Here is a 12,939-nt window from a genome sequence, read left to right on the forward strand (position 1 = left end):
TTTTAAAATATAAAAGTTAAAACTCTTAAAATACCTCGTGAAAAGTGAAGAGTTTTGATTTTGAAACTATATATAAAGTCATGTATGTTATTTTTAAAAAATGTAGTAAAAAAAACATGTATACAATGTTAAAGATTCTTTCGAATAAATTTTTATTTTTAAAAATGAATAAAAAAAATTAATGATGATCAAATAATATTATATACAAAAATCAATTTTGTCATTTAATAAGGGTATCTTGTCAATTTTGTATTTATAAATTTTTAACTCAACACTCCAAATAAACAAAAATATAAAATTTTCTTTTTTATTAAACAAACAACTGAATATTGCTTTAATATGGCTACAAATTAACCCAATAGGATTTTTCCTTTTAAGGAAAATGGTAAAAAAAAATTAAAAAAAAAAAATCACCAGTTATTTGATTAGCCCTATCTCCAATAATAATAATAATTATTATTAAATAAATAAATAAAATATTTAAAAATACTATTTTCGAGAGGATAATTTGTATATTTTGAAATAATAAGGGCTTATTTGCAATAATATTAAAATTTTAGTAGACATTAATTATCATTAAATTATTAGTATTTTAGCTAATTAGCTTTGCTAATCAATTTTATTGTTCATAAATTTCATCCAAATGAGCTCTAAACATATTTAGTGGGTTATAGTTTAGTTTTATCTAAATAATAATTTAATTTTTTTTTTTTAGGGTGGTTTGATTTATGGGCTGGGCTTACGATCTCCATTCTAAGCCCAACTAAGCCCAACCCATGTTTGAGAAGAGTTTACAAGCCCATTTAACCCAAAATCCATGACTTATTTTATTATTATTATTATTTTGTTGTTTATTTCTAGAAAATCTAACAATTGATTAAATACCATTACAATTTTCATAAATCGAATATTTCTAAAATTAATATTTCAGATCAACGATCCAAATTTTTGTTTAATATTATACTTTTTTTCTCGAGAAGATTCAATATCGTCTTTGTGACACTCGAATAAATGAGGGATACATGAATGAGCCGAGACCACATTTCAACGAGAGCAATTTTGAGAATAAGAAGACTAAGAAAGACTCAAAAAAATTGAGAGTCACTATCTATACCGACAATATGTACTTTTCTCGTAACATGACCCTGTTGCAGAGGATGTAGGGAAATATCAAAACCATCAGATGTCATGTCTGAATCCTGAACATGAGTTTAGGGTTTAGAGTCCTAAACCCTAAACCCTAAACCCTAAACATGGGCGTTATAATAAAAAGTCGTCTTCGATATATGTAGCATTTTTGTGCAATGAGACCGTGAAATTACTTGGTAAAAAAATGGTTAAAGGAGTTGTAAATTAAAAGGAGAAAAGAAATTTTAAGAGAAAATTAAAATAAATAAAAAAAAAACATAAAATTAAACTTTTTATTACAATAAAAACAATCACTCAATGAAGCATACTCATAATAGCAAGAACAATGGCTCCCAATTCAAAAACATCTTCATCTCTCTTCTTCAACGGTGAATTTACTTTCTTCTCCTTGAACCCATTCTCACATGTTTCTGCCGCATTCATTACTGCACTGATCGCAACGTTATCATTCTTATATCGCTTCAGCCTGTAATTTCTCATGGCCAATTTCACTGTCGAGATTGCATCCGAATAAAGCTCCAAGCAATCAGCTAAACATAACTTAACAGATGAATCAAGCTTCTTGTTTCTTATTAACTCTGTGATGAAGTGGTACGTGTTGGTTACATTGCTGCAAACCAAGCCCATGGAGAGGAGACCGAGACGACGAAGATCAACATAATAGCTATGCTTTGTGGCAAATTGTAGAGATGTTAAGCAAAAGTTAAAGGAGACGTTTGGATCTTGGTGAGCGATTTTGTTGCAAGTTTTGTGGATTAGAGGCGTGTCGATGTTGGAGAAGGATTGTGTGATGAGAAAATTGGAGAAGAAAAAGATGGAGAGTATGAAAAGAGAGAAAGGAGATATGGCCATTGATGATTGTTTCTTTGTTTTGTTTGCTCTATTAAAGGTGTTTTTATAGATGGAAATTACAATGTTGGAGACTTTTTAAAAAAATAATAATAAATAAATAATATTACGTTAATAATAAAGAAAATAGGATTTTCTTTTTAAAAAATATTACATGATTAAATTATTTGTTCATGGGTGGAAATTACAATGTATTTTTTATTAGAAGTAATTATGAAAACTAAAAACCTATTATTTATTTATATAAACTAAAAAAAAAAAAATCAATTAATTAATCAATCTAAATTTTAAAAATTATCATAATTATAATAAATCAATAATAATTTTGAAGTATATATTTAATTTATTATGATTCATATAATTGATATTTATTTTTTCAGACTAAATTTTATTTAAGTTCAACCGATCTCTTAGTGTTGATGTGATGTAAGAGCACAAGCCCACTACTAGCAAAGTATTGTCCTCTTTAGAACTTTCACTATCGAGCTTTCCTTGAAGATTTTTAAAATTGGTCTACTAAGTAGAAGTTTTCACACCCTTATGAAGAATGTTTCGTGTTTCATTCCCTCTCCAATTGCCGTTGGATCTCACAATCCACCCCCTCGTTTCTTTCACCAATCAATGTGGAATCTCACAATCCATTGGTGAGAGGAACGAGTGACAGCGTCCTCCTAAGGGAAGTGGATTGTGCAATCCCACGTTGATTGGAGAGAAGAAATAAGAATTCTTTGTAAGAGTGAAGAAACCTCTCTTTAGTAGACGTATTTTATAAAAACCATAAGGGAAACCACAAAAGAAAAGGCTAAAAAAAACAATATCGGCTAACAGAAGACTTAAATTGTTACAGATGATATATGCATTAATGAATTGATTAAACTATTAATTCTAGTTTAGTTTGAACTAATAAAACATTTACCTTCCAACACCTTTCAATGGTCTAAGAAATGTTGAGAAAGAGGGCATAGCAGAAATGGCAGAACAGAGTGAAATAGATATCAAAAGAACTGAATCAGAGGCTTCAAGATGTGATATTCAACTACATTGATAGCCAGGAAACAAACCAGATGAAAATCACTTGCTTTCTGAGACTTACTCAACAACAGCCAGTAAATCACTTGCTTTGCAGAAGACATGCTTTGCATCTGTGCCCAAGTCCACCTGTGAAATTGTTCATGCAACTGTTCAGATCCAGACAAAAAAGCAGCCATATGCAAGACAAAATGCTGTCCTAACTTAACTAATATTGGAAATATTGTTCGATGTGGTCACTGCCGATCAGGTGGGTGTGTATTTGGGTTGTGAGCCTAATATAAGCGTTCTCTATTTACAGCCCATCCGCCTTCGCCCTGGCTTGTTACGTTTCACTGTCAGTCTCACAATTTTACAACACGTCTACTAGGAAAAAGTTTTCACACTCTTATAAGGAATGTTTCGTTCCCCTCTCCAACGTGAGATCTCATAATCCACTCCCTTTAAGGGGCCTTGCATCCTCACTGGACATCGGTCGATGCCCAACTTTGATACCATTTGTAACAGCCCAAGTCCATCACTAGCAGATATTGTTTGTAGTCTATTACATATCGACGTCAGCCTCACGATTTTAAAACACATCTACAAAAGAGAGGTTTCCACACCCTATATAAAGAATAATTCGTTCCACTCTCCAATAGATGTGGGATCTTACACTAAACCTAACATTCTACGGTAACTACTAGTTTCAAAAGGAAAATCATGAACTACTATGAAAATTCTGAAGTACAACTACTGAAATGAACAAGTAATCTTCAAATTAATGTGGCTTACCTCATAAGCACTTATGTCTGAGAAAAGAACCTGTACCACAAAAAAAATAAAAAGAAGAGGTTGAAGCAAACATTTTTTTTCGAGAAAAATTGAGAACCGTAGGCAAAATGTTGCAGCATTTCAACAATATCATTAGAAAATCAACAGAAAGTTGAATCCAAACCTTCTTTCCTTGCCCAAGCATCAGCACCTGTAGAGAGAATCTGAAAAAGGATGCAAATTCAGTAGTAGAAAGAGCGTAAAGAAACACGAAGAGAAGCAAGAAGCTTCAATCCATTTCCCATCTTATCGAAAAAGGAAGGAGTTTCGCTTACCTCTCCCAAAAGATAACGCTCGAATTTAACGGCTGACTTGGGCAATAGAACTCCTCCTGCTGATTTCTGTGACATGAAATGATTAAACTCTTTAACGAACTCAGTTGAGAAGGAACATTATCATTACTCATTAGGAAAGTAGACTCCCGAACTCGTGCTCTTGGTCAATTCATTCAGTCAAGAAAGATTCTAATAGAACATGATTGTAACGCCCCAAGCCAACTGCTAGTAGATATTGTTCTCTTTGAGCTTTCCCTCAAAGTTTTTAAAATATGTCTACTATACCCTTATAAGGAATGTTTCATTTTTCTCTCCAACCGATGTGGGATCTCACAATCCACCCTCTTGGGGGCCAGCATCCTCCTTAGCACACCCCCGATATTTGGCTCTAATACCATTTTTAACCGCTCAAGCCCACCCGCGAGCAGATATTGTCCTCTTTAAATTTTTCCTTTTGGGCTTTCCCTCAAGGTTTTAAAACGCGTACACGAGTCGTTTAATGTTTAGACATTGACAATGATCCTTCCGCAGGTTTACCTATAGAAACCTTGTTACGACTTCTCCCCTAAATGATAAGGTTCAGTGGACTTCTTGTGACGTCGCGGGCAGCGAACCACCTACGTTGCTACAATCCGAACACTTCACCAGACCATTCAATCGGTAGGAGCAACGGAAAGAAAAGTATCTAGATGTTGCATAACTCTGAAAGATGCATTTTAAAACTTTGAGGGGAAGCTCGAAAGAGAAAGCCTAAAGAGGACAAAATCTGTTAGCGGTGGGCTTGGGCTGTTATAAGAATACAATGTTGTCAACACAGAACTATCTAGATTCTAAGTTCCTTATGCAATTTGAAATGCCAACGAAGGGAACTAAATATCAAAATTAAGCTATGGCACCAATCACTGTGAAAGTTCATTATAACGAGACTTGAAAATTAAGTCACTCAGCTATTTAAAGTTCAAAAGTTCAAGTGTTCATGAGTGTAACCAGCTTATGCAAGCTTCTGAGTTGAACCTACAAGATTTGAAAACATTCCCCAAAGACCTTTTACTCTGTTTGAAGAAAAACAAAAGCAAATTTGTCAGGTTTCATTCGATTTGTTGCACATTGGATGTCGGAAAGACCAGCAAGCAGCTTTATCGAGTTTACGAGGTAAAGGGTACAGTGAACTGTAATTGTGAAAAGGTTGGAAGACTGGGTAAAGAAGGTGATAGCCCTATAGATTCATTCCCATAGTTCAATCCTTCCCAATAAAACGCTGACTCGAGAAAGGGGAACCACCTTCTAAGAAGGTGACCAGCAAGCAGCATGTTGGAATTCTAATCGCTTTTACGTGAGAAAGGGGAACCACCTTCTAAGCCCAAGTATTCCTCAATGACCACTAACACGCTGACTCGAGCTTATTTAGGATTCCCTGATCGGGTAGCCCTCACTAAACAATGCATTTCCAAATTAATGCCACTACCATGGTTGTTTAAGTTATGACATGAAGGATATAATGGAAGCTACAAAGTCCTATTTCATTTCATCCTTTCAAGAACTTGAACAAGATATCACATAAGAACACGAAAGCAAAAAATGATTGAAGAACATGGCAAAGTTCATACCTCAGGAAGCTCCTCGAGCCGAATGAGGACTCTATCCCCTTGTGGAACAACCTACAGAGCCACAATTAAAAACGCAAAGCCATTAAACATAAACCCCATTAGCTCAAAACAGACCACTAATCGAAAAATCGAAGCCAAAACCTGCAAGGTTTCAATTCAAGTCTCAATAGAAACCCCTGAAAATGGGGGAAGAGTTAAAGACCTTGGCGGGTTCCAATTTCTTGGATACAGCGCGGACTTGAAGGGAAGTTCTACGAGTGCCTACCCAGAACCAATGCGAACAAAAATCAACGATGAAAGAAAGAAGAAACTGAGATTGAGGTAGAGATAAGGGAAGAAGAGAAGGAATTACTCTGTATTCTCTGATTCAAGAAAGTGCGTGAATCTATTTTGTTTACAAAGGGCTTCACAGTCAAGAACATTGACGCCATGGATAAAGGTTGTGAGCTAAACGGCGGTAAGTGAGCTCCGTAAGTGCTGCAGAACCGGCGTTCGGAGAACCGTACCCGTGGAAGATGGGTTTCGAGCTGATGTGTTGTATGTTATGATGATAGTGCGTCTAGAATGTTTCAATAAACTTAACGAAAATATATTAATAGTAAGGGTGTACATTCTACCCGACAACCCGGACCAACTCAACAAGTACTATAAGGGTTGGGTTGGGTTGGAGTACCATTTCGGATAGGAGGGTTGGGTTCATGGATAAAATTTTCGAATTGACCCGAGCCAAACAAAAATATATAAAATATATTAAAAATTTCGTACGAATAGATTTGACAAAGTGTTACTGAGGCGAGTCTAAGACACTCACGCTCTTGTTTTGGACCCAAATGGTACCGAGGTCAGGCCAAAAGGACACGACACTCACGCCCGTTTGGCGCCAGTCAAACCCAACCCGAACCATGATACCATGTTAACAGTTAACAGTGGAGCTAATTTAATAAAAAAATTTACTCGACGTGTCCCACAATCTCTGCAACAATTTTGATCAATAAATCCCTTCACTTCTTTTTCCTGCTCAATTTTTACTCCCATCGCACCCTTTTTTCCCGACTAGGGTTTTCTTTTCTTCCCCACTGCCACATTTCTTTCCCCTTCCACTGTAAAGCAAACCCCCTTTTTCTTCCTTTTCTTTGTACAGTTATTGTTTGTGGTAATGATGATGAAGAAGCTCTGTTTGCTCAATTGCTTTGGTTTCTGTTCTCTTTTGCTTGCTGTTCTTGTTTCCTCCAAGTACCATGGTATGATTACTGCTTGATTTTCCTTTTTCTTGCCTGAATCTGACAATGTGATGGGTTTTGATTTGTTTGAGGTTGTGATTCATCTGTTTTGTGAATGGTGGTGTGTTTTGATGTTAGTATTCAAGCTTGTTGAGAGTGGTCGTAATGTTTGAATCATTTGGTCTTTGTTTGGCAAATTCAGGTTGTTGCTTCCTAATGAATAACCTGGTTGTGTGATTATAGTTTTCATTTCTGGAAGGAATTGATTTGCCGTCTTACCTTGGTTGGAGAGGAGAATGAAACGTTTTTTTTATAAGGGAGTGGAAATCTCTCTCTAGTAAACACGTTTTAAAACCTTGAAGGAAAGTCTAAAGAGGACAATGGGCTTAGGCCATTACAAATGGTATCAGAGCCAGACACTAAACGGTGTGCTAGCGAGGACGTTAAGCCCTAAAGGAGTAGACATCGAGTGGTGTGTCAGCGAGGACGTTGGACCCCAAAGGAGAGTGGATTGTGAGATCCCACATTGATTGGAAAAAGAAACAAGTACCAGCGAGGATGCTAAGCCTCGAAGGGAGTGGTGGATTGTGAGATCTTACTTCGATTGGTTCTTAACAAGGGTGTGGAAACCCATAATAGAAAGCCAAATAGGATAATATAATATCTTCTATTAATGGTGGGCTTAGGCAGTTATAATTGCACTAACTGAACAATAACACTTTTAACTCCCTTGCCAAATGAACTGGCCACGAAAAACGGATGACTTTGAAGCGCACGACATGTGGCTGTCAGGGCGTGTGCTAAGCCTCAATGAGTAGGAGGGTGAAGCGGCGCATGATGCCGATGCCCTTTCGAGATAATGATTTTTCTTGGAAGCTTTGTTTTGGTATTATGGGATGAGAGTTGGAGTGTGAGATCCCACATCGGTTGGAGAGAAGAACAAAACATTCCTTATAAGGGTGTGGACACCTCTTTCTAGTAGACGACGGTAATACGTAATGTGCGAACTTGAGCTGTTACAAAAACATTTCCATTTCATTCTTTCTTTTGGCTGGATGGATTTTATAGGTTATTCAGTTTACTCTACAGGAAACCCAGCAAACGATCTCGTCGACATCATCAACAGAAACCGAACCGCTGCAAAGCTCTCTCGCCTAAGCAACAGTGCAGGTCTCGGGTGCATGGCATTACAATTCGCCAACTTCTGCAAAGGAAACTGCACAAACAACAACACAGTCAATTGCAATCCATCCTCAGACAACTTCACAGAAGTCTTCGCTCCAGATTGCGGTGTCGAGCTGCCAACTTTCGACACGATAACCGGTCACATTGTAGCATGTCAACCCGAATATCTCGAGCCAACAGAGGCCTTCTCTCGAGCGCTCATTCCCGACAAGAAAATGCTATCCCTATTGTGGAACAAATCTCATACAGAGGTAGGGGTAGGAATGGTTGGGGTCCATAAAGGGCCATTCTTGTGGTGTGTTTTGTTCAGTAGTGGGAAGACAAATTCAACATTTGTTCTTGAAAATCATGGCTTGGGGATCAAGCAAAAGAGAGGATGCTTCAGTGGAAGTAGCGTTGAATGCAGTAGAGCTCACTCCAATGGAGCTTTTTGGAACAATGTTTCCATTGTTATCATCTTTTTTATTATCTCTTCCAAGATTTGTTCGTTTTCATTCATGGTGATGTAAAAAATAGGCATTGATGACTGAAAATTTTGTTTCATATTGAAATATAAGAGTCGAGCCAATTTGAAAGAGTACTGTCAAATGAATGATCAGTAGTGCTAAGAAATCGGTCAGAGAGACGTCCATTAAATTTATGGGGCTGAATGTAACGGTCGTACTTTTTCAACCATGCGGTATTATTGTGATCTTGACATATTCATTTTTTATACTATGACATACTATCTACCACTCAAAAGTGTGAATATGTCTGAAAATATTATTACTCAACTAAACCAAAAATAGAATTGAGATCGAAGACTCAATTTTCATCGATATTCACAACGTTTAAATAGGATACAACATACCAACTAATACTATCAATCAAATCATAAAGAGTTTAAAATATACTCTATAACTAATATATTATCCAAATATTAACTGATGATTACGAATATATTGACTAATTCAAACTAGCAATAAGTTGCACTAAAATTTGATAGGTTGTTGAGGATTAATGGGAGCAAGTCCCAAATGGGTTAATTTAGTGGAAGATCATGAGTTTATAAGTGAGGAATACGAGACCTTTTGGAGAGAAACCCAAAGCAAAGCCATGAGAGCTTACACTTAAATGGACAATATCATATCATAATAAAGAGTCATAATTCCTAACATGATATAAGATGCCCTAAACTTAGCCATGTCAATAGAATCATCGAATATCGGACAAAAAATTGTGAGCCTCGAACGTGAAGTGACTGTCCCGATTTGTACTCTACTTTAGTTTTCGTATGTATGTATGTATATATATATATATATAAAAAACAAGCACAAAATTAACTTATTTTTTATATATGTACATATGTATTTGTATACACACATAAAAAAAATGCAAAAATCGGATATTTTTATTAATTGCAATAGGACGTGAATAAATGTGATTTACCCAAAACGAATAGAAGATGCAATTACGAAGTTGGATGAGTTAGCGGGCGGTGCAGTTTACGGTAAGTATCAAAATTCAGTTCTCAGCCAATTTTTTCGCATTTTCTTCGGGACAAGCAACCGAAAAATCACACGGATCGAAAGGTAGGAGGAACAATCCGCCGAGTTGCAGCATCAATTTCGATTCGAGTTCTGTAATTCATATCGAACAATTTGGCATCAATGGCTGGCCTGTCGCTCAAGTGCGGGGATTGTGGCGCTCTCTTGAGATCCGTAGAAGAAGCTCAAGAACACGCTGAACTCACTTCTCATTCCAACTTCTCTGAGTCCACTGAAGCTGTGCTCAATCTCATCTGCACTGCTTGCGGCAAGCCTTGCCGATCCAAGACGGTATGAATTCCGAGGCAGTTTCTTTGGATTTTATATCTAATTCATTTGCGTGCTTTGCTGGAATCTGTAATTGTGTTTAGTAGAACCACGTATTTTGAATCTTTTGTGGTGTTTGGTGGAGTAGGAAAGTGATTTGCACACGAAAAGGACTGGCCACACTGAGTTTACTGATAAGACTTTGGAGGCTGCAAAACCAATAAGCTTGGAGGCACCGAAGGTAGCTGCGGAGTCAGAAGATGGTGGGGATGCAAGTGCTAGCAAGTCTGAAGGTATAGAACAAGTCTTGCTATAATCAGTTCTTTAACTTTGCACTCATCAATGAATTGTGTGTTTGATGTTAAAGAAAGAACATATTTGATGAAATGGACCCAGGTCTTGACAATTAATGTCTAAGGTTAAATGGTGTAAAGGTTTGTGGCTGTCTGATGGACATCCATTTTGACAATGCCAGTTCTAGAGTTCAAGTTATTGAGAAAAAACGCCTCAGTTACACTATCTCCAACTTGCTATTTCAATGGCAAAAACAGGACAATGAGCCCCAAAGTCACCTTTTCATTCACTGTCCAACGGTATCTCAGAAATTACTTATTTTCTTTGTTCGGTGGACATTCTTTTTAAGACGAAGCTAAGTCCCTGATGTAGGATATTAGGCAACGTTAGTTCTTAGGTTGTAATGTTAAATTGATCTATTCTGTAGTATTTTCCCCTGGTGGGTTCTTGATCACCAACGCTTCTTTCCTTCCTTCCTAGTTCCTGCCATTCACGGACCTAAGAAAGAAGCTCTAAGCCAAAATAATGTAAAACCCAGTGAAAAACACCCTAGGGGTTTATCAATCAAAGGAAGAAACTGAATGTGACCTCACTACCACCATGTTTTATAGGTTTTCATTCACAATTGTTGCAAGTTAAACGATAAATACGTAAATTGATTTGACTTACCAACCTAAGAACTTAGATGCTCAACAGCTTTCATCATTTTTCTTCCCCTTTCTCCTAATGGAGTTGAAGTTACCAAATCCTGAGGAGTCGGTATCAATTTATGTCTTTCTAAACAAACTAGAGTCAATCCGAATTGATCTTGTAAGAGATCTTTTTTATTTTTCTTTGTGGAATATGAATAGAGAAATGAGGATAGGCTCGCTACATTTCATTTGATCAATGAAGTTGTATCTAACATTAAAATAAAAAAAGACACCTTTGTTCACACCACCACCATCATCTCCCTTTCTTCTCTGTACATCTCTCAAATTAATTTATCCCCAGACCTTGTACCTTCAAGTCAGTCGGCTCCATGCATGAAATTTTTTCTATGAAGCTATCCTTTTAAATACGATGGTCTATCATTAAAAAGGACATCTGATTAGAAAAAACTAGTTTATGCGAGGAGAAATTGGTATGAGAGGCCATGTGTTCAATCAAGCTGCATATTTGTTGTCTTTCTATTGGGTTACTGGTACATTTTTCCTCTGGAGTGAACTAGTAACATACTATTATTACTATTATTTCATTTGTATCCAGAAATGGTTGTGCCAGAGGTGAACAAGAGTATATTGGAGGAACTTGAAGCTATGGGCTTCCCAACAGCACGAGCAACCCGTGCACTTTATTATTCTGGTGAGATGTTTATAAAGTTGGAATGCAAGTTTCTTTTCATTTTCATTTCAAATTTCCTGTTAAATGATTCAATATAGCCTAACATAAGAATCTTTTTTTTTTTGGGGGGGTAATTTAATATGGTCATATACTTGGAGATTTTGTGTACAACCCTTGCAATATTATTTCTTCAAACTGAAGTATTGATAGTCAATTTATTGGAACTCTCTAGTAAACTAGTATCTGAGTTCAGTGTTCACAACTTCCACGACTCTTACTGGAATGTTTTATGAACCTCCTTTTTCAATATTCTTCCAACATAAGTAATACGATTTGGAGTAGCTTTTTGTAACTACTCCATTTAGGGTCTTTTGTATGCTTGTAGTGGGAGTGTGAATCACTGTCACTTTTTTGTTGTTGTCGTTGTCATCGTAGTTATGACTGGTTGAGGTGTGCTGATATATATATATTTTGGATGATCTGTCTGTATTCTTTAATTTGTATTACTTCATTTTTTTTATTTATGTTTCATGTCAATCAAATGAAGTTGGGTCAAGCGGTTGTTCAGTGAGATTAGTTGAGTTGTGCATACAAGCTGGCCCAGACACTTAACATTGTCAAAAAAAAGTCTCTAATAAAGTTAAGTTTCTCTCTAAAAAGAGAGAATCAATCTGCTCATGTAGAGTTAAAAGGATTATGGAGTCAAATTATCTTTCCTGATTGGAAAAATTGTAACCAAAGTGAAGATATTTTATACTTCTATGTTCCTATTACTTCCTTATGGATCTTTTAATTAGAAGCCCACTTCTTTTGAGAGATAAAAGTATTTACACGGGCATACAAAAAAACCAGTCCTAAAAGGAGTTTTGGGCTAACGAAAAATATGACTCCAATCTAAAAGAACAAGACTAACTGATAATTACAAAACTGTGCATGGTAAGTTCTTCTTGAAAAGGGCCTAAGCATGCTCCTCAAAGCATTAGTAGTGCTTTATTTTGGTTCTTTTCCCGCCTCATCTCATCCATCAGTTATATAGACTATTTTCATGCATAATATTGGGATATTCAATTGAATATAACTATCATTTCTGTATCTATTAATTAACAAGCATTCGTTTCTCTCATATTAGGAAATGCAAGTCTGGAGGCTGCAGTCAATTGGGTAGTCGAACATGAGAATGATCCAGAGATAGATCAGATGCCTTTGGTATGACATGCTGTTCATATTTTTTTTAATATTTTGTATCTTTGATTTTCTCTTTATGTCTATTTTCCTTTACACATACAAAACAATTTTTTTTTATATATATAAGAAACTATTCATTGATGTATGAAGTTTACAAAAAAAAAAAAAAAAAAAAAAAAAAAAAAAAAAAAAAAAAAAAAAAAAAAAAAAAAAAAAA

The 12,939-nt window shown here is 36.0% G+C and overlaps 3 protein-coding genes and 1 pseudogene across 6 annotated transcripts in view; 2 read left to right on the forward strand and 2 right to left on the reverse strand.

The window, feature by feature from the left end:
• Positions 1–1,436: 1,436 nt before the first annotated feature.
• Positions 1,437–2,043, reverse strand: LOC111494271 (putative invertase inhibitor). The gene has a single exon (XM_023144177.1). The coding sequence runs from the start codon at positions 1,999–2,001 to the stop codon at positions 1,444–1,446; it is 558 nt and encodes a 185-aa protein (XP_022999945.1). The 5' UTR covers positions 2,002–2,043; the 3' UTR covers positions 1,437–1,443.
• Positions 2,044–2,887: 844 nt separating this feature from the next.
• Positions 2,888–6,285, reverse strand: LOC111494272 (annotated as a pseudogene).
• Positions 6,286–6,707: 422 nt separating this feature from the next.
• Positions 6,708–8,707, forward strand: LOC111494268. 4 transcript variants are annotated; one of them, XR_002720165.1, is made up of 3 exons: positions 6,884–6,963; positions 7,714–7,942; positions 8,032–8,163. XR_002720165.1 is itself a non-coding variant. In XM_023144173.1 (2 exons), the coding sequence occupies exons 1-2, from the start codon at positions 6,879–6,881 to the stop codon at positions 8,634–8,636; spliced, it is 711 nt and encodes a 236-aa protein (XP_022999941.1). In that variant the 5' UTR covers positions 6,708–6,878; the 3' UTR covers positions 8,637–8,707. The 4 variants fall into 4 exon arrangements, 3 of the variants coding, with proteins under 3 accessions (XP_022999941.1, XP_022999942.1, XP_022999943.1); XM_023144173.1 differs by lacking the exon at positions 7,714–7,942 and having other exon boundaries at positions 6,708–6,963; positions 8,011–8,707; XM_023144174.1 differs by lacking the exon at positions 7,714–7,942 and having other exon boundaries at positions 6,708–6,963; positions 8,020–8,707.
• Positions 8,708–9,554: 847 nt separating this feature from the next.
• LOC111494267 (chromatin assembly factor 1 subunit A) overlaps positions 9,555–12,939 on the forward strand; it is an 8,277-nt gene continuing 4,892 nt past the window's right edge. Inside the window, exons 1-4 of the mRNA XM_023144172.1 lie at positions 9,555–9,944; positions 10,069–10,213; positions 11,463–11,558; positions 12,667–12,743. Of these exons, the coding sequence (XP_022999940.1) occupies positions 9,777–9,944; positions 10,069–10,213; positions 11,463–11,558; positions 12,667–12,743 (486 nt within the window). The 5' untranslated portion in view covers positions 9,555–9,776. The remainder of the gene's footprint in view (positions 9,945–10,068; positions 10,214–11,462; positions 11,559–12,666; positions 12,744–12,939) is intronic.

The sequence above is a fragment of the Cucurbita maxima genome, unplaced genomic scaffold (assembly GCF_002738345.1).
Source record: "Cucurbita maxima cultivar Rimu unplaced genomic scaffold, Cmax_1.0 Cma_Scf00020, whole genome shotgun sequence".
NCBI lineage: Eukaryota > Viridiplantae > Streptophyta > Magnoliopsida > Cucurbitales > Cucurbitaceae > Cucurbita > Cucurbita maxima.